General features: G+C 38.9%; 1 protein-coding gene across 1 annotated transcript in view; it reads left to right on the top strand.

Annotated features, from left to right (window-relative positions):
* Positions 1 to 19856, top strand: part of CAMKMT (calmodulin-lysine N-methyltransferase) — a 536340-nt gene that overhangs the window by 496439 nt on the left and 20045 nt on the right. The window contains 1 exon segment of the mRNA XM_036750026.1: positions 6852 to 6926. Coding sequence (XP_036605921.1) covers positions 6852 to 6926 — 75 coding nt within the window.

Raw genomic sequence — 19856 nt, 5'->3', positions numbered from 1 at the left:
ACCTTTCCAGTCTTCTTACACTTGACTGTACTCCCCCAACCTGACCCCACATTGGGTTTCAGGACACACCTCTCTCTCTCTCTCTCTCTCTCTCTCTCTCTCTCTCTCTCTCTCTCTCTCTCTCTCTCTCTCTCTCTCCCCCTCCCTCCCTCCCTTCCCCCACTTTTCTTTCTACCTATCAGACAACTCCTTGGGCTCCTCTGTTGGATCCTCATCCAGGTCACATCCGCTAACTAGAAGTATCCCACAAAGCTCCAACCTGGCTCCTCTTCTCTTCTCTTCTCTTCTCTTCTCTTCTCTTCTCTTCTCTTCTCTTCTCTTCTCTTCTCTTCTCTTCTCTTCTCTTCTCTTCTCTTCTCTTCTCTTCTCTTCTCTGTATTACTTCACTTGGAGATCTCACCAGCTTCTATGGATTTAATTATCATCTCTATGCTGATGATTGCAAACCTACTTATCCTGCCCTAACCTCTCTCCTAACCTCTAGTCTCACACCTCCAACTGCCTTTCAGACATCTCAAACTTGATTTCCAGTAGATACCATAAACTCACCATGTCCAAGACTGAACTCATTATCTTTCCCTCTAACCCTCTGCCTCCCCTACCTTCCCTATTACTACAGAGGGCAATATCATCCTCCTAGTTCCCCAGACTTGCAACCCAAATGCGATCCTCAACTCTTCACTATCTCTCCACCCTCCATATCCATGCTGTTGTCAAGTCTTGTGGATTTCACCTTTGCAAGATCTCCCCAATATGCCCCTTCCTCTCCTCTGACACTGCTACCACTCTAGTGCAGGCCCCCACCTCACACCTTGATTACTGTTACAGCCTGCTGGTGGGTCTGCCTGCCTCAAGTCTCTCCCTACTCCAGTCCATCCTCCATTCAGCCACTGAAGAGATTTCCCTAAGGCACAGATCCAACCATGCCATCCCCTGCTCAGTAAACTCTAGTGGCTCCCTATCACCTTCAGGATCATACACAAAATCCTCTGTCTGGCATTCAAAGCCTTTCATAGCCTACCCCCCACCTACCTTTCCAATCTTCTGATACTTTCCTCCCTGCCATACACTCTAATACAGTGACACTGACCTCCTTGTGTTCCATGAACAAAATACTCCATCTCTCACTCCCAGCATTTTCTCTGGCTATTCCTCATGCCATGTCCCTCCTCATCTCCACCTCCTGGCTTCCTTCAGGTCTCAGCCAAAATCCAAACTTCTGCAGGAAGTCTTTCCCAGTTCCCCTTAATGCTAATGCTTCCCCTCTCTGATTACCTCCATTTTACTCTGCGTATATTTTCTACGGATGCAGTGGTTTGCATATTGTCTTCCCTGTTAGAATATTAGTTCCTTGAATTCGGGGATTATTTTTGCATTTCTTTATGTTGCACTTAGCACAGTGCCCTAGCACATATTAAGTGTTTAGTAAGTTCTTGTTGAGGCTGCTAGGTGGTGCAGTAGAGAGAGTGCTGAACCTGGAGTCAGGAGGACCTGAGTTCAAATTTGGCTTCAGACAGTTACTATCTGTGTGACACTGAGCAAGTCACTTAACCCCAGATGCCTCAGTTTCCCCATCTGTAAAATGAGCTGGAGAAGGAAAAGGCAAACCGCTCCAATAGCTCTTCCAAGAAAACCCCAAATGGGGTCACAGAGTATCAGACATGGTTGAAAAATGACTGAACAACATGCTTGTTGCCTTGACTTGGAAAATTACCTACCTATTGGGTAAATGCCTCTCTGTCTCACTAAGACTGACTAGCCATGCAATCACTCCCAATATGGTGGTAAAGCAAGTGATGATGGTATAGCGTATCACAAATAACAGACAGCTCTCACCCACTTCTTTTGTGTCATTCCTATAACCACCATTCATAAACCTGAATCCATGTTTGCCTCTTTTAACATTGTTCTGTTTTATCTTAGTGCTTTTTCTCTGATACAGAACGTATTTTGTATTCTACCTTAGATAGGTACAAATTGTCTTGTCCATTGTAGCATATACTACACCGCTCCCTCTCCCTCTCACTCATTGCCCAATTTAATATGAAGCTGGGACAATAGTGGGCCAGGAGGAAGGAAGTGTTGTAGTCTACATTAAGATTTAAGTCCTAATAATAAAATCAAATTTATCATGTAGGTTGGGTCAACAGAATTAGCCTTCTGTTCCCATAGTGTTCGACTCTAGCCAATTAAAATCATCTAGCTTAATACAGTTGTAATTAATAAAAAATTTTCTAAAATACATGAGATGGAAAGGAATATACAAAGTGTTGATTTCTCTCTCAAAATCTGATTTCTCTGAGTTAGCAATGTACTGCTTGGTAGAAATGTGTGGGAATGCCAGGGGGTTTTCTTTTTCCTCTTTATTTTGTATAATAGATACAGTGTGGTGTAGTAAATAGAATGCTTAGAGGCAGAATATCTGGGTTCATGGCCTGCCTCTGATACTAACTGTGACCACAGGCAGATCACAACTGCAGTCAATTCCCCAAGATTTATCAACTAAGTATGCACGTATGCATGGCTGGGATCTGTACCTTACCCCCATCCCCAAGCATTACCACCACAAGCCACACTACCTTCTTAACATTCCCACCATACATACTCATTATAGCTTTGGTCATGCTCTTCCCTCCACCAAGAAAATGTCTTTCTCTGTTCCACCTGGTCAATCCTTGTCTGTCATTCGGGCCCCAACTCATGTTCTTCCTTTGCCATGGAACCCTATCCCAACTAATCCAGGTCACATTGATCCTCCCATCTTGAACTCCTATATCACAGACCTAGGTTGCTTTAGGATCTTAATTATATACCATATCATAGTTTTCTCTGATTGTTTCGAATCAAAGTCTGACCTTTCCAACAAGATTTTAAGTCCTTTGAGGGTGGCAGAAAATCTTCTGCTTCTCTTTTAAAAACCTAGCATATTATTTAGCATATGATAGGCATATTAAATGCTTGACTGGCTAACATATACATTTAAGTTACAGTTATGCAAGCCAAGAAGCCAATAAATAATAGGCAAAGGACCCTTCAATAACCGAGCAACTATTTAGTCAATGAATTTGGCTGTAAATGTAAATTATGGCAATTCTCTGAAGAGTCCAAGACACAATATAGTGACAGCACTTTTCAAAGCCCACAAAGGTTTGAAAGAGATTGGGGAATGAAGCAATACAATGGTGAAGGGTATGGAAGGAGGGAGAGAAATGGTTCCAAAATCTGGTTAGTGCAGTAAATGACCTGAATGTTTACTGCAAAATTGTTTTCAATGCAGACTTGGACACTGAGGCATAAAATGAAAGGAACTGGTATAGACACTGCTGGATTTCTCTGCAAAAACAAATGCTTTTGACAAATATGAAAGAAAAGCAACTGTCTCCTTTATACCACTCACAGAATTACTTGTCTTTTGATAGTTCCAAGTTTGTTTTTTTGCATTTGACAAATATGATCAAGAATTATGTCAACATATTTATTTCACCACTAGAAAAGCAATGCCTTTTAGATAGTAGTGTTACCAAATAGATTCATCTTCCTTACAACTAGGAGCCCACAATTATTACAGTAAAATATATGGAGATAGATTTTAACATTGAGATTATCAGAAAAGACATCCTTCAAAACTCTCCTTAAAATGAGTTGTCTGTAATCTCTACAATTAAGATCCAAACCGGGTTGAACCTGTCTGGTTTCAGGTTGTATTCTAAACTGGAAAGCCCGGTCTTATGTTTGGGCACATTTTAATACATCTGGCTTGGGGAGGGGGCGGTGTTGTTTGTTTGTTGATGTTGTTTTTGTTTTTGTTGTTGCTTTGAGATGATGGGTACAAAAGAGCTTAGAGGTGAACTTGACTTTTCAACTTCAGATTGAAACCCAAACTCAAATGCAGTATGAAAAGTCTTGAGTTAGGATAATATAATTAGTTTCCTGTTCCCACAACATTGAATTCTAGCCCACTAAAGCCACCAAGTTTGATACAACTCTGATTTCCTTAAAATTTCTTTAAAGTATGATATGGGCCAGGAATGGCGGTACATGCCTTATATTACCTGCTAGCGGGAGGCTGAGGCTGGTGGATCACTTGAGTTTGGGAGTTTTGAGATATAATAGGGCTATAAAGCCAATTGGGCATCTGCACTAAGTCCAGCATCAGTAGGATTTGCTGCCAGGAGTAGGAGGGGCCACCAGAACACCACCCTCTTTAAGGAGGGTTGAACCAGTCAAGACAGGAAGCAAGGCAAGTCAAAACTGCCATGCCAACCAACAGGTTGGGTCTGTGAGTGGCATTTCCAGCCTAGGGATGATAGGGAGACCCAGTCTCAAAATAAAAAAGGCATGGAAGGGAACACAAAATGGCTATTTGTTCATAATGATCTTTCTCAGTATCTGATTTCTATAGGTTAGCAGGACACCCTTTGGAGGGAATATATAGAGACATCAGTATTTTTTTACATTAGGTTTAATACACATAATTTGTATCCACATTAGTGTTAACATGTATAAGCAGATAGAGTCAGTGGTAAGGTATTGGACAGAGTGCTGGGCTTAGAGTCTGGAAAACCTTAATTGGAATTCTGTTTCTGACACTTAAAAACCATGTGACCCCAGGCAATTCACCTAATCTTTAATTGCCTCAGGTACTTGTTAGTTATGGGTGGTTTTCCCTACAATCTCATAATTCTAGTGCCTTCTCTCTCTCTCTTTTAAGTATTTGTATTTCCTTTTTATCCTGCATGTAGCTTGTTTGCACATATTTGTTTGCTCATTATCCCTTCAATTATATTGTGAGCTCCTTGAGGACAGGAAGCCTGTTTTTGTATCCCCAGCATGCCTGGCTCACAGTGGGTGCTTAATAAATGTTTATTGACTGACTGATGCTTGCACTCTATATGATGGTTTGTTAGAGAGTTCCCACACCGGGACCTCCTTAAATTGACAATATCACAGTTTACCTTTATCAACATGTATAACAAGTCAGGTTATAATTTGTCTTTTGCAAAATTTAGTTATGTGTATTTCTAATCGTCTGTAGGTCTTCGATACATCTAGATACTTCAGCATCACCTGCCTTAGATTGCAATACTGGTATAGGGTAGGGATCACTTTGGGTTAATTTGTACAATGTCACTTACAGATGTTAACAATGACTAACTGTGACTAAGGCATTGTGAGTCTAATGACCCAACTCAGCATTTGAATTTCAAGTTTGGAATAGTAGTGAGCCTATGCACTATTAAACCAAGCTACCAACATTAGATAGGGTGAGCTGATACTTATACACAGCGCCCTTGGGGTTGTTTGTGAGCCAGAAGACCAAATCCCTTCAGATATTCAAATACTCAATACAACCACATTCTTCACAGCACTTAAAAAATTAAAAAAAAAAAAGGAAAAGGATTTTGCTTAAAAAAAAAAGACATTCTCATCTGGTTCAAAGTTTGTTTATGCAAGTAAAAACTATTGTGGAGCTAAAGCAAGTTACACTAAATGGAATTGCTTAAGGCTCAGCCGGTACCCATTCACTGAATGTGACCAGAGTTTGTTCTCCCTTTGTGGCACTGCTGGTGCTCAGATCAGTGAGTTGGTAGACATGCATTTCCAAAAAAATCACGGTCTTTAAAGGCTCATAAGATTCTCTCCTATTGGATTATAGAATCTGGGGAATTAGCAGCTGAGATCCAGAGTTCTAGTTTTCTCTGCTTCCTGGATATATGTAACTTTCATTAGCTCCAGAGGACTTTAGGAAAGTATAAGGATTTTAAATTTTATCTACAAAGCTTGTTTATGTGGCTTCTAGGCAGGAGGGCTAAATATCTCTCACAGGCACTTTCAAGATTGCATTTTTATCTGCTATACCTTAGGAAATTTGCATGTCTCTCGTGTTTCTGAGTGTACTTTGAAGGAATTTTGGGGTTTATTAGAAAATGACTGATGCTCTATTTAAGCTTTTGGAGGTAAAGGTCTCTTTTCTTCCAAAGTAGATTAGAAAACTAGAAACCTCACACAAAGAAAGATAAGGAAGCATAGCTGTACAAGATCAAAGAAAAGCTGTCAGTTTGTTTCAAGTTACCATCAAACTGAAACAAGGAACAGGATGTTTCTCTGCAAATCAGTCTTTGCTTGTAGGTAGGCGGGGGTCGGGGGTGGAGTATCTTTGCAATATTTTAATAAATTGCAATGATGATCATAGTTACTAAGAGTATCTTCACAACCATCTAGTTGACTTCATGAACACTGAAATTTTCAAATTCACAGTATTCATTATTGCAATTAGTTTAAAATTTAAAACCATATCCTTCATTTCAGATTTGTTGTGAGAACTAGTGATTTTTGAAAATTTCCTAAAACCACACACACTGCCAAATAAAAGTTGACTATTCTTTTATCTTTTCTTCTTAGACCTTGAAAAATGGGATATTTCAGCAATAGAAAATGCAATCGATATGCTACAATCACACATCATTTTATTTTTGTAAATTTATATTCTGATCAGATTGGCAATACTACAATTCCAAAACCCAGGTACAGAGGTCCAGAACATCCAGAGAGATTCCAGTGACCGTGGTAACAAATACTCTCTTTCTCCCTGATTCACCTACAGAAGCCTGACAGCAGCTTAACTGTTATGTCTAAATAAAGCTGGAACTCTTCCTCGTCAAGGGTTCAGCCTGAACAAAATACAGAATGCACAGTTATGTTCCGAGATTTTTGTCATATACCCCTTGAAGCAATATGTATATACCTTTTAAATAATTTCAGTGCCATGAAAAAATAATGTTAATAGCTTAGAATCAAAAAGATGAAAAAATCCAAGTCTAATTTTTTTAATCTTTTTTTTTTTCCTCTAGCGTTTTGCGATGGGATAATGAGACAGATGTCTCTCAACTGGAAGGACATTTTGACATTGTTATGTGTGCTGACTGGTAAGTACATAAAAATCATAAAACTCATGTTAGGGGCGAAAAAAGAAGCTTTGCTGGAGTAATTGTGCTCTGCCGATTTACTGATGGCTAAGCAAAGTCAACAAATGAAGCACAAAGCCACCTTCACCTCGACAAATTAATATTCATCTCCATGTGACAGTCCTAAGGTAGTCTTCTATCACACAGTAACTTCTACCGCATTATTTCCCAAAGATTGATTTTGAGAAGCATTTCCATTTTCTGGAATTGCCTCTGTTTCATGCTTGACGTATCCGTAAATGGACGACTTAGGCAAATTGCAAATAATTATGGCTCAGTGAGGAATAGTCTGGAGAAAAGGGAGTTTATCAACACAAACAGCTCAATTAGCTTACTTCTTAGGAAAGATCTGACTATTGATATAAGAGGATATATGCATACATAACATACATATGTATTGTATCTATATATGTATAGATGTGAGAATATATCATCCTGATATATTCACAACCATATCCTGAATATATTTTATATATGTATTTGTGCATATATACATATATACTCAAAACAACTCTAGAGAAAATATTTCTGCAGCGTCTGTATTTGATATGCAGTCATTTCAGTTTTTATCCGGTGGCCATTGTTTTTAATATATGCTAAAAACAAAAACTAATTATAAAATTAAATTATATTAATAAATGGAAAATTAATACTTAAAATGTGGGAAATTTTGAAAGACAGGCTTTTTAAAAAAAAATAGACATTGGGTGTTTTGCTTATTGTTTTTATTTAGCCAGACTTGTTTGTTCTTGAAAGTCTGCTTCTTTCTGAGTTACAGGGTAAACAAGCCTTAGCCCTTTAATAATTGCTGCAACTAATCTCGCATAATTTCTTTAGATAAGTTGAATAATATTTTAATTTATGGAAAACTTCGGCAATTATTGCATATTTTCCATTAAATTTCAGTCTCTTTGACTTTGTGGTGGCATTTCAGATTTCTAAAACACAAGTTCAGAGGTAATGAACAAGCTCTTATTTTGATGAGCACAATCTGGAGGTCCAGAACACTAGAACAGACAGGGCATTAGTTGAATGATGTATTTCTGGCTCTCACTAAGAAATATGGCATTTTTAAAATGAAAGGAAATATATTTTTTTAAATCAAAAACCCTTTTTACTTTCATAACATTTTCAGCTGGTCATTTTCCTATTTAAATCAACTGAATTATCTTTTCAGGAGAACCTGCCTCAACGAAAAACATTTTTCAAGCTTGTGACTTTTACTTCTTCTTCCTCCTTTACTTACACCGAATGGCAACAGCACATCATTTCATTTCAGAAAAAGTCTTTGTTCCCAAAAAGGACAGACCCAGGTTTCTGACTAATCACCGATAATGTCTTAGAGATGCATCATATGATTAAAATAAGAAGCTAAACATGGCCATATGATTTCAGCAAGTAATTTTGTAAATGCCTTCCTCACCAAATAGGAGAATGAATTCTCCAGGTTTCATTGCACAGATGAAGTTAATGCCAGCAGGATTAGATCAGATTAAGTATGAAAGTCAGATCAGAGCACTGGTGGACAAGAGCAGGAGGGCAGCAGTCTTCTCGGGGGCTTAGACAAGGGTCGCATGTGGATGTTCTCTAGATTATGTGGGTGAGGCAAGGTCTGGCCAAGAGATTTAGAGTTAAATTTGTTCTTCACACAAATATCAAAACAACCTGGCTTTGTCATATCTTGTTCTATGGACACTCACACCATGTCATCCTATTTGTATTGGAGAGACTGGCAGAGAGAATAAGACTTAAGCTGTTTTCCGATTAATGTCCTCAGGTTAAAAATAGTCACTCTAACATTTTTGAAAATTGTATTTTCACTAGAAAACAACATGGATGTGCATACCCAATAAGTACCTAATGCATATTCAGTTTAAACTCCTTAATACAATCATACATATTTAGATAATGAGCAGGCATTTGTAGATTTAAGTGATAATGAACCAAGTTTAGTTTTTAAAATTTCTTTTTAGGTGACAGATTGGTTAACCTCCTTCCTGCCTCCCATCCCCACTTCTAAGTGCCAGAATACTCATCATTTCCTTTAGCAAACGTGGAAATCTAGATTGCTCTCACAGGATTCCTGATTGTTCTATTCCAAAGATAAACATTTTAGTATCTAGTCTATCTGTCATTGACTGAAATTGGTTAAGCTGCTTAAAAACTTAATTTAAACAGCCAATGTTTATGACTTATACCTTGCACATAGAGAGAGTCAGGATGGGCACTGTATTCTCTGGCCTTTTCCCCTCTTGGAATTGCTTAGTGTCAAAGTCACTGTATGGATGTTGATTCTAGGAGCAGGCAAGCCATATTGCATGTTTAGAATGTGACACAGGAAGGGAAAAGGAAAGCTTTCTTCAGATACGGCCTCAGATGAGCATGAAGCCTAAAGTGCCCAGTGACAAAAACAGGTGCTGCACACAAAAAGATCACATTTAGTCTCACACTGTCCTCTTGCTATTGTCAGTCCATCAGATCTGGGATTAGAGGCCCAGAATATGAAGCAAGAATCTGAGTTCAAATATTAGGTCCATGGATTAAATTCTTGTTGAAGCCTTTCCAGCAAGGGTGGTATTGTCTGATTTCTTGAATAGCTAACCAGTGGTACTGCTTGATCCCATTTACATGAAAACAAGCTCTATTCACAAACCTATTCTAAACCCACATTGAGGTTCAAGTAAAAATGCACATGATTACAACAAGCGGTGATATGTTTATGTTCCCAAATCATTCATATATTCATATATTTACATTCAAACATTCACAAACCTCATGTGCAGTGGTGGGAATAACTCATTTCCCAGAACAGACAGTCTCTTAGTTCACAACTAAATTTAGTAGCTCCACTAGATTTTAAAATAAAGAGGCAAACTGTGAAAGCTCGTCATTATTTCACCATTCAGCATTTTTGACAATAAAAAATAGTTTCATGGTTCAACAGCTCCTAAATAACTTGGAAAGTGTCAACTTTGAGATAAATAGAAGGAAAAAAAATCTAGGTGAGGCCACACCTGCAAAAAAAGATGTTGTTGACAAACATCAAAACACTGGAATGTTTAACCACAGGGACAGAAAAACTGCTTATTATGGCTCCTCAGATGACTTGTTTCGGGTTGAATATAATGTAAGGATTCTTTTCTGCTGGAATGCAGGCCAGCCCCGTCCTTGCTGAGTTTAGAATAGCCAGTGATTGTTAATTTTAAGCCTGCCTTTCCAGACTTCTGTTCAATCACAATGAAATCTAAGGGTCTGGAAGTAAGATGTTTTTTACCCAATGAACGCTTTCATTCAGTGGTTGACGGCTCTCTAGTTTATTGGAACGCTGCAAAAAGAGAAGTGACTGTGTACATTTGGATTCTCTAAAGGCTTGGAAAGCATGTCTGAAATGCCACCCATAACCTGGCCTATTGTACCCAGGTATGCCAGGACAATTGTGGTATAAACTCACCCGCAGTCAGAGACTTTTAAAGACAAAATTGGGAGTGTGGAGGAAGAACAGTGGCTGTTAACTCCAACTTTCTTTTTTCCCTCTTCTCTTTTGCTTCTAACCTTCTTAACACTGATAGTACTTCATTTTTCTTCTAGTTTTCCCCTTTGATACTGAAGAAATAGTTAATTTTAAGCTGGTTTTTTTTGAGGGAATGATATTTTCCCCTAAAGTAGACATAACACAGATTCTAGAATCCCTCCTTACTCAGCTGTGAGTTGAGATATTACAAGTCTCAATCTAGGTCATAATGTCATAGGATTTAGAGTTAGAAAGGACCTTATAGATGGATAACCTAATTCTGCCCCCTTATTTGACAGATAAAAAGGAATATACCATTTGGTATAAGCAGTATTCAAACTCAGAGCTTACTCGAAACATTGTTCTTTTTACTGTACCATGAAGTTAGTAATTAAAATAACTCTTCAGTCTTAGGTGAATGTTGCATCTAAAGAAAGTTAATTAAATGTGATAATATCTTACCTTTAAAGTCCAATGAGAGTATTAATTTCTGCCAGATTACCCAAAAGATATTTTCCAGTCTGGGAGCCCACTCATTTCTCTTTTAGGCAATATTGCATTGGATGCACTCATATTCTATATAGAACTATATTTTGTATAGACTGTAGAATCTTACTGCTCATGAGTAGAATGAACACAGACTATCCAGCATCTTTCCCTTTAATTAGATCCAGAATGTTAAAAAGAAGAGTAATAGCAATAATAATTTATTATTATATTAGCAATATGCCTTGGTTACAAAACGTTTTACATTTGCTGCTCACAACACTTTGAGGTCAGCAGAGCAAGTGTTAATATCTCCCCCTATTACAGATGGGAAAAATGAGGCCCAAGGAAATTTGATCTTGAAGCTACAGGAGTCTAGTTAGAAACAGGGATGAAAAAAAAAAAACAAAACCAGCTCTTCTGACTCCTAGGTGAAGGCACTTTTTTCTTCTACGTGGCATTTTTTTCCTCTCAGGGATCAATAGTAGAGCTAGCCCCATAGACAAATTTCACAGAAGTTTTGGTTTGGAGGTCAAACTAGATTAATCATCAATCTATCTTGCTTAGTAACTGAAGACAAATTTGAAACGATATCTCCCTCTCAACAGAGTGACTCACTGAGCTATGGATCCACTTAAGTTAACAGCTATTCTTCTAGCCCATTAGGATTTATTTAAAGGGAAGATTTTTTTTTCCCCAGGGGATTGTGCGGGCATATACCTTCCATTAAAGGACATTAGAATTGCTCATCTGACATTTTCTGCAAAGTCTTGACAAACTTGTGCTGAGGCTGAGGCTTGGTTAACGAACAGAACTATTAGACCACCAGAAAAGTTTCCTTGGGTATTTTGGCCGCCTGACTGGTAAGGGATAGATATGGTAGACAAGTGGTCAAAAGTTGAAAAAAATTGGCCTCCTATATATAGATACATATCAACTCTCCTTTGTATCTGATACATTGTGATTATATGCATCAGTATTGCAATCAATATCTCAAATATTCACTGCCTACTGTCTTCTGGATATTTAATAGCGTACAGTTTTCAAGAATCAGTTTATTTTCTCTTTGATGCTTTACCTGTCCTGTGTTTAAATCCTACTTCTGACATGTACTAGCTGTGTGTCCATGGGTGAGTTACTTAACTTCTCAGTGCCCTAAGACTTTAAGCTACAGAATAGTTGCTGATCAGTGGTGAACATTCCCCCAAAGTGATGAAATCGTAGTTCCATAACAAAACAAAACAAAAAAATTACTTGATGTTAAAATACACTTAGCCATAAGAGACAGATTGTCACTTGGTAATTACATCATAATCCAGCCAACAAGCCTCCTATAGGTATAATTAACTGACCAGAAAATTATCTCATTTTCTCCACATTTTTTCTGTGTAAGTTAAACTTTTTTTAAAAAAATAAAATAATTACAAAAATTAAAGAGTGAAATAGATCAAATCTTTAAAGACATAAACATTGAGGTACAATTTCTTACCCTTTCCATTAACCCTTACCTGTTATTAATCACTATTCAATATAAAATTATTTATTTTTATTCACTTCTGTTTTTACATAGCCAAACACGTAAAGAAAAAGAGAAACCCTAAAGCCCATTAATCCAAAAACCACAAAAGAGTGTTTATATATGAGCAAAAGTACATGTCGTTGTACATTTTTATAATTTGCCATTTAAAAAAATATATGGTTGTATGCCTTAACAATGTAGTACCAGTAGCTTCCATTCTATTTAATCTGATCCTGCACTGTCCCCTTAATTCTCCTCCACACTTGCGAAGTATCTTAATATTTCTCTTCAAACATTGACTCCAGTCATTAGATAAATTCATTGATTTTGCATTAGACTTGTTCCCACCCATAAGAATGGATAGACAGCCTCTGCAGAGATTAAAATTTTCCCGTGAAGTAACTATCAACCTATCTTGATTAATAATTCTCTTGTTTTAGGGCTTTTCATCTTGATTTCTTATTCCCCTAAAATTCTACTACATAGAACTCTTCTTCTAGCAAAGGAGACATAGCTACTTTTTCTCTACTCCAGCCATGTAAATCAGGCACTCGTGTTAGCACAAGTCTGCTTCCCTGACCCTGCCACATATTCCCCACACATCTTCCCCAAACTATAGATTCATAGAGCTAAAAGGGAACCCAGAAAATCACTTTCTCCAATTCTTTTCTCTCTATACTATGGAATAATCCCAACCAAATAGTGGGTTGTTATAGGGAGGGAGGCTCTACAACTTCCTTTGGTAGCCCGTTTAAACCCTGGCAGACCAACTTCCTTCCAAAGCCTACCATGGTGTCTTTCATGTAGTAGGTGTTTCATCATTGTTTGTGGAATTGAATCATTGAGTTATATCCAAATGAACATTTCTATAATTTCCCTATTTTGGGACACCTGTGAAAGTGGAAAACACCTGATCACTCTCCGAATAATACCTTTCATGTTTTTAAAGTTCTATATTGGTCTCCCTAGCCTTCTTTTCTTTATTTTCACCATAGGATCTATTTTGTCTTCTCTTTTTCATTTGTGTTGTTCTCTGAAGCTATCCTCAATTTCTCCACATTCTTTTCACTTTGGAGAAACCCAGTGAGATGCAATCCTTTAACAGAGGTCTGGCTATAGCTGAATATAGGGCCAAGGTTATTTCTCAGCCTTTTTCTATCATCTGCTTGTTCATCCATGCCATTATCTTCTTGGCTTTGCAAAGAAAACCACTACAGTACTATCCTTTCCCTTCCCATTGTGGTTAGTACTTGCTTCCCTCAAGAATCAACCAATCTGTCGATCAACAAATCTTTATTGAACACTTTATCCAATTAAATTCAACAAACATTTATTAAGGGTCTTCTCCTCACAGTGCATTGTGTGGGGCTACAAAGGCAGATTCAATTCAGATGCATTTCTCAGGGACCATTAAATATAATAGGAAGAGTTGATCATCCAATGGCTTTCTGTTTGACCACTGTTGTAGGGATACAAAAATGTAGTCCTTATCCTCATGGAGCTTAAAACTAATGCACACAAAAGCATAGAGACAATTAAGCGGGGAGGAATTCAGAGAAGGAGGAAAAATGTCACAACAGTTTTGGTGCTAGATTTGGCATCAGAGAACCAGGTCTCAACTCTCACTTCCGTCACTTACTACTTGTATGGTCTGAAGCAAGTCCCATTGCCTCTCTGGTCCTCAGTGTCCTCATCTGTAAAACTGAAGAGTTGAATTTGATGACCTCTGTGGTCCTTTCCAGCTACGTCTAAAATCAGTATGTGCTAGAATAACCAACCAAGCGTAAATCAACCAACATTTCTTAAATATCTACTCTTTGTGAGGCACCATGTTAGGCACTAGAGATACAAAAAAAAAGGAACAAAACAATCCCTACGTGAAAGGCGTTTATACTCTAATGAAGGAGAGAACAAGTATCTACACATATGTATGTATGCATGTATAATGTGTGTATGTGCATATAAAATAAATAAGAGAGTAGAAATAAGCTATTGACAAGGCAGTTTGAGAGGGAGGCCACGAGGAGTTGAAAGAGTCGGGAAAGATGATTCATGTAGAATTTGGTACTTAAGTTACAACTTAAATAAAGCATTGTATGCTCTGAAGCAGAGCTGAGCAGAGAGGACTCCTAGGCCTAGAGAGAGCATGGCCAATACAAAGTCACAGAGGCAGGAGATTGAGCACTATGTGCTGAGCCACTGCCTAGCTCCAGTCACTCCAGTCATTCAGTCAGACTTATTCTCTTCCCATCTCAATCTCTTAGTCTTCCCTCTTCCCTGGTTCTTTGTTTATAAATTGTTTAACTGCAATAGTTTATATATGTATATATATATTTTTTTCTTATTGATATTTATATATATAGTAGTCCCTCTGAAAGTTACCTCCCCAACTTCTTCACATTTGAAGGCTGAGCCTCCCTGCCCTCCTCCCCCAAGGCAGTTTCTACGTCCAGGTTCAAAGGTACTCAGTGGGTCCATATTCCTAAAGTATAGCTTATGAGCCCCTACCAGTCAGTACCTTTTAATAGTCAGCTATTATACAAAATTATATCAAAAGTATTTATAATGTGTATATATGTGTATATTTGTATATATATGTGTATGTATGTATATATGTGTGTATATTATTGATAGATACATAACTATAAATATAGATATATCTGTTCTCAATGTAGCCTTCTTGGGGGAGGGGGAGGAAGGAAGGGGGAAAAAACAAAGTAAAAAGTATATAGAAGAGAACAAAAGAAAATTTACAAGGAAGCAAAAAAAATGGACAGCTCAGAACACAATGCACAGTATTTATTATATAGGCTTTCTTGAAGTGGAAATTTATTGTTGCATATTTTGAATCCTCTTACATTCTGCTGTGCATAGGGCAGTGCTTTTTTTCTTTTCTTATTGTGTATTTAAGTTTAAAATAAATTAATAAAAAAGTGTTTAAAAAGATAATATAATTAATAACTATAGTCACAAAATAATCTTCCCCCCAAATAAACCTAGAGCATATTGTCCCACAAATACACACAGCATCAGTGGGAAAGTGTGGGCTCATACTTAGAGTACACTAGTAGTGAGTCACAGATGAAAGGAATACACAAGGCCAAGGATTCTCATGCCTCCACTACTTTGGGGCCCCGATGTCCTTCCTCTTCTTGTGTTGTCCTCCCACTGTTTCCCACTGTGATCATTCCCTCTGCTGGTGGATCACTCATCTGGGCTCCCTGGTTCTTCCATCTGTGACTCAGTCCATGGTGGGTTCACTTCTCTGTGGACAAAGGTTACACTCCTTAGAGCTGCTTCCTGCCCCCATCTCTATGTGTCTGTTTCTGTCTGTCCCCTACTGGGCAGATGGTTCTGTTGCAAAATTCTATAGTTGATATTGAGGGTTAAGGCGGAGAACGTCCCCTCCTCCCTGATGCCCTTTGGTAGAGGTTCAGGGATGATGCTCCATAAAGCTTCTCCCTTCCTCTAAAGCGCTTCATTTCTCACACATCTAATGACCAGGCTCCCCTTCCAATTCCATTAGAGAATTTTTTCAGATTTTGTAAAGACATGACAGATCTTAGAGTTTTGCTATTGTTATTGTTTTTTAGCTTTGTTAGCATGTTAATACCTCTGTTTTCTTCCCCTTCATTTCTGTGATTACATCAAACAGCTGAGAGGAGAAGAGCCAAATCCCAGCCTACTCATCCACCCTCAAATCTCCTCCCCAGTTAAACATTTGTTTTCCCTAGCAAATCAACCAAAGTGCTTTTCAGTTTTGAATAGTTCTCTGGTGACTTGGGGAGGCTCAAGCATTATTCTTTGGAGAGACTTCCTCAGTGCCATGTGCTAAAGAGACTCAATGCGGCACAGTTCTTTAATAGACTAGGAATTAATATTCTTCCATGAGGATTCAGGCCCACCATAGTTGGTGGGTCTGGAGATTACACTCACACCAACAAATATATGTTGATACAATTCTACATATAAAGATCATTTTACAAAATCCTAATAGGTTACTGCTTGCTTATTTTATGCTTACTCCAACACAAAGACTTTTTAAACAAAAAGAAAAGAAAAACAAAGATAACCAAAACTTCCCAACTCAGAGGGAAAGGCTTGTCAAAACAGGACTCCTAACAGGGATAGAGAACCTGGGGTTGACTGGAAGTCACCTCCTCTCATTACCTTTTAGGTAAGAAATCAAATTATCATGGGTGAAAATTCCTCTGCATCCCTGCAACACAGAGGACACCCAGAATTTCTCCAGGGATCTCTGCAGAACATAGTGCATTCCAACTAGAGGTCTAGACAAACATTTTGAATGGGTCCCTGCAATATAGGGGTACTAGAAATTTCCACCGTGAACCCCTATAATATCTACAGCAATCTGAACAGAGGTCCAGACTCACCCCTCACCAGAAAAATAGGCTAGCTTAAAAAAAGAAATCAAAATCAGATAAGTCTCCAAAAGCTGTGGGGTTCCCAAAAAGGGATTTAGGCCTTGGAGGTGATTACCCAGGGCTTCTAGGCCATCATACAAACCTTATCCTATGGACCCACAGTCCATAAGGATCTTCGATTAGCTGTCTACCCTCATATCCCAATAATGCACGAAGTATTAATCTGATCAAAAGTAAATTTTAAAAAAATTACACGAATGAGCTCTTATATTGTGCTCTAGATGAATTACGAGGCACCAGTATTCTAAGAATGTAACATCTAAAATACTCACATCAGCTTCCATACTTGTAATGTACACACAAATACAATGAACATCAGTATGTCTGCATTCAACAATGCAAAAGTTTTCTCAAAAGGTAAAGGACTCGAATCTTTGTGGAGAGGGGTTCCAATTTCGTCACTGCCACCACCATCTACTGACCAATTTCAACCTACCAGCACTTTGGCACTGGACTCTGGAAGTGGTAGCAACCCCCCTCCTTCATTCCTGCTTCCAGCCTAGCCCAGCCTTGCCTGAGGAAGCATCTCACAGGAAGAAAGGTTTAGCCATCCTCTCCAATGTCAACCACTTGTCACATGTGGGGCAATCAAATCAGGCTAGCGGAAGCAACAAGGCATGCTGAGGGAGAAACAGGAGGTAGAATGTGCCAGGCCAGTCAAATCCCTATCACCACTTGACCACCATCTCCCCTCAAACCCTGACGGAGCCAGCTCAGGACCCTGAACTTGAGAGCCTTGGGAATCAAAATGCTTCCAGCCCAGTGCCTTCACCATGGTCTGGGGAAGCAACACCTGCATTTTGTTGAGTAGCCTGGCAGCTGCTCACAGCAAATCGAGACTTCTTGCCACCAAAGTCCTAGGCGATGTCAACATCAGAATGCCCAACATCAGAAACTGATAGGATGTTATCAGTGGAAAAATATTAAAAAAGAAAGCATTAATATCTGCTTTGCCCCTGTACCCTGAGGACCATGGGACTTGTCCATCTGACTTACTGATGAAACCTTCCGTATGTATTGTCTCCTCCCTTAAAATGATCTCCTTGAGAGAAGGGACTATCTTACTCTTCTCCTTTTACCCCCAACACTTAGAACAGTGCTTTGCACATAGCAAGTAGTTAATATATGCTTCACTCTTTCATTCATATTCTATTTAACTCCTCATGGCACCTTTTACTATAAAAGTAAGGGTAGAGGCAGAAGGTGTCCTATGAATGTGGTTGACCTATTATAACAGTTTCGTTTTACTGAGACACACTCCTAAAGAAGAGACTGTGGAGAATCATTCTTTGGGATACTACACAGACATTGTTCTTGGCATACAACAGTATAGTTTCAGCACGGGAAGCCTTCACCTGGAAATTCTTCCCCCGCTACAATAAAAACTCCAGTCTCAGCCTAAGCTTATGAATATCCCATCTGGTTACAATTGGCCCAAGTCTGGGGATCCATGAGGAGTTTTCTAATTCCAGAGAAAGATGTTATACTCCAGGTCTCCAAGGCAAATCCTAATGAAGACAAGGCCAGACAAGAGCAATTTGGAGAGTGACAGACCAACAACAGATGCTATTAAGAGGTCAAAAGAGAAAAATGAAAGATCACATTGAACTAGATATCAACGTGGAGGTCAAGGCAAAAAATCAAGCATTTCTATGACCTCTGTCACAGCCTGACTAGACTGGATCCTTTGTTACAGAACCTTTTACTTCTAGGTCGCTGGTTTGAGTCCAACCTCAATGGCATTTATAGTCATAGAAATTCATTACCATTTCAGTGCTATTCATTGATTTGTATAAGATAGGTTGCTGGAGGATCCCATTGTTATGGTAGGCAGCCTCAGAAATCTCCTGAGACATGAGAGCTTGAGAAAGAGTAGGCCTGAAAAGGGAGGATTTTTCCCCCTGCCTTTCTAAGGGAAGCAAAGTATCTGCCATTCTGAGAATATTTAGCACTAGGAAGTAGCCTCAAAGTTGTTGTATGTTGACTGGCCATTTAGGAGATTGGGCTGAGAGCTACACAACATGGTGGGGAGACAGTATTATGGAAGGGGAATTAGAAACTGAGATGTGGAAAAGGATCACATGCACTTAAGTAGGCTGGAGGAGTCGAGTAGAGGTGTTAGGAGAGAGAGTGGTTGCAGCGGTTGGACATTTGGGAGTGGAAAGAGGGTGTGCGAGTGTGTTCAGAGGTCAGGAGCACTGTGTTTGGAACATGGCGTGAGAGCAAAGGGACTCAAGGAAGTGTGGCAATAAAAATAACCATGGTCCATTGTGGACATGATCTGAAAGCAAATTGGTTAAGGCTATATACAAGTATAGGGATGAGACCTAGTTGCTGGTATACACCCACACACAGGAGTACACACACACACACACACACACACACACACACACACACACAGACTCACCCAGACTCACACACACACAGACTCACACAGACTCACACACCACACACACATTGTACCAGTCTGGAATGGACTATGGTGAAGTTTTAGAACAGCAGATTCTATTCAGTCCATTGTATCTTGGCCTTTTTAGCTGTTCCTGATTTTGGTTTCAGAAAATGAGTGCCCAAGGAGGGAGTGGGTAGGTTTAGGTGACCTAGGGCGTTGAGTGATGTGGTATCATGCAATGGGTGGATAGAAGAGCTGAGTCTGCTGGAATCTAAGCTGTGATGAACTTGAACCCTGAGTGACATGAATAGTGTACTCAGAACCTCACCAGCCCACCTTCTCCCTTCTAAGTTAAAGCCCAGCCCAGCCCAGCCAGGTGTGGATCCAGCCCCATTGCCTATTGATGTTTTGACTTCATTCGGTTAACATTGGTTATAATATCCTTCCCCTCGCCCTTTTCTATAAAGGCATATGAATAGAAGGAAATTCAGACCTCAATTTCTCTTTTTTAGCTTTGTGTCAACATGGGTAATTAGCC

Source organism: Trichosurus vulpecula, chromosome 3 (genome assembly GCF_011100635.1).
Source record: "Trichosurus vulpecula isolate mTriVul1 chromosome 3, mTriVul1.pri, whole genome shotgun sequence".
Taxonomy (NCBI): Eukaryota; Metazoa; Chordata; class Mammalia; order Diprotodontia; family Phalangeridae; genus Trichosurus; species Trichosurus vulpecula.
The sequence above is the reverse complement of the archived record's forward strand: the minus strand, read 5'-3'. Positions and strand labels throughout refer to the sequence as shown.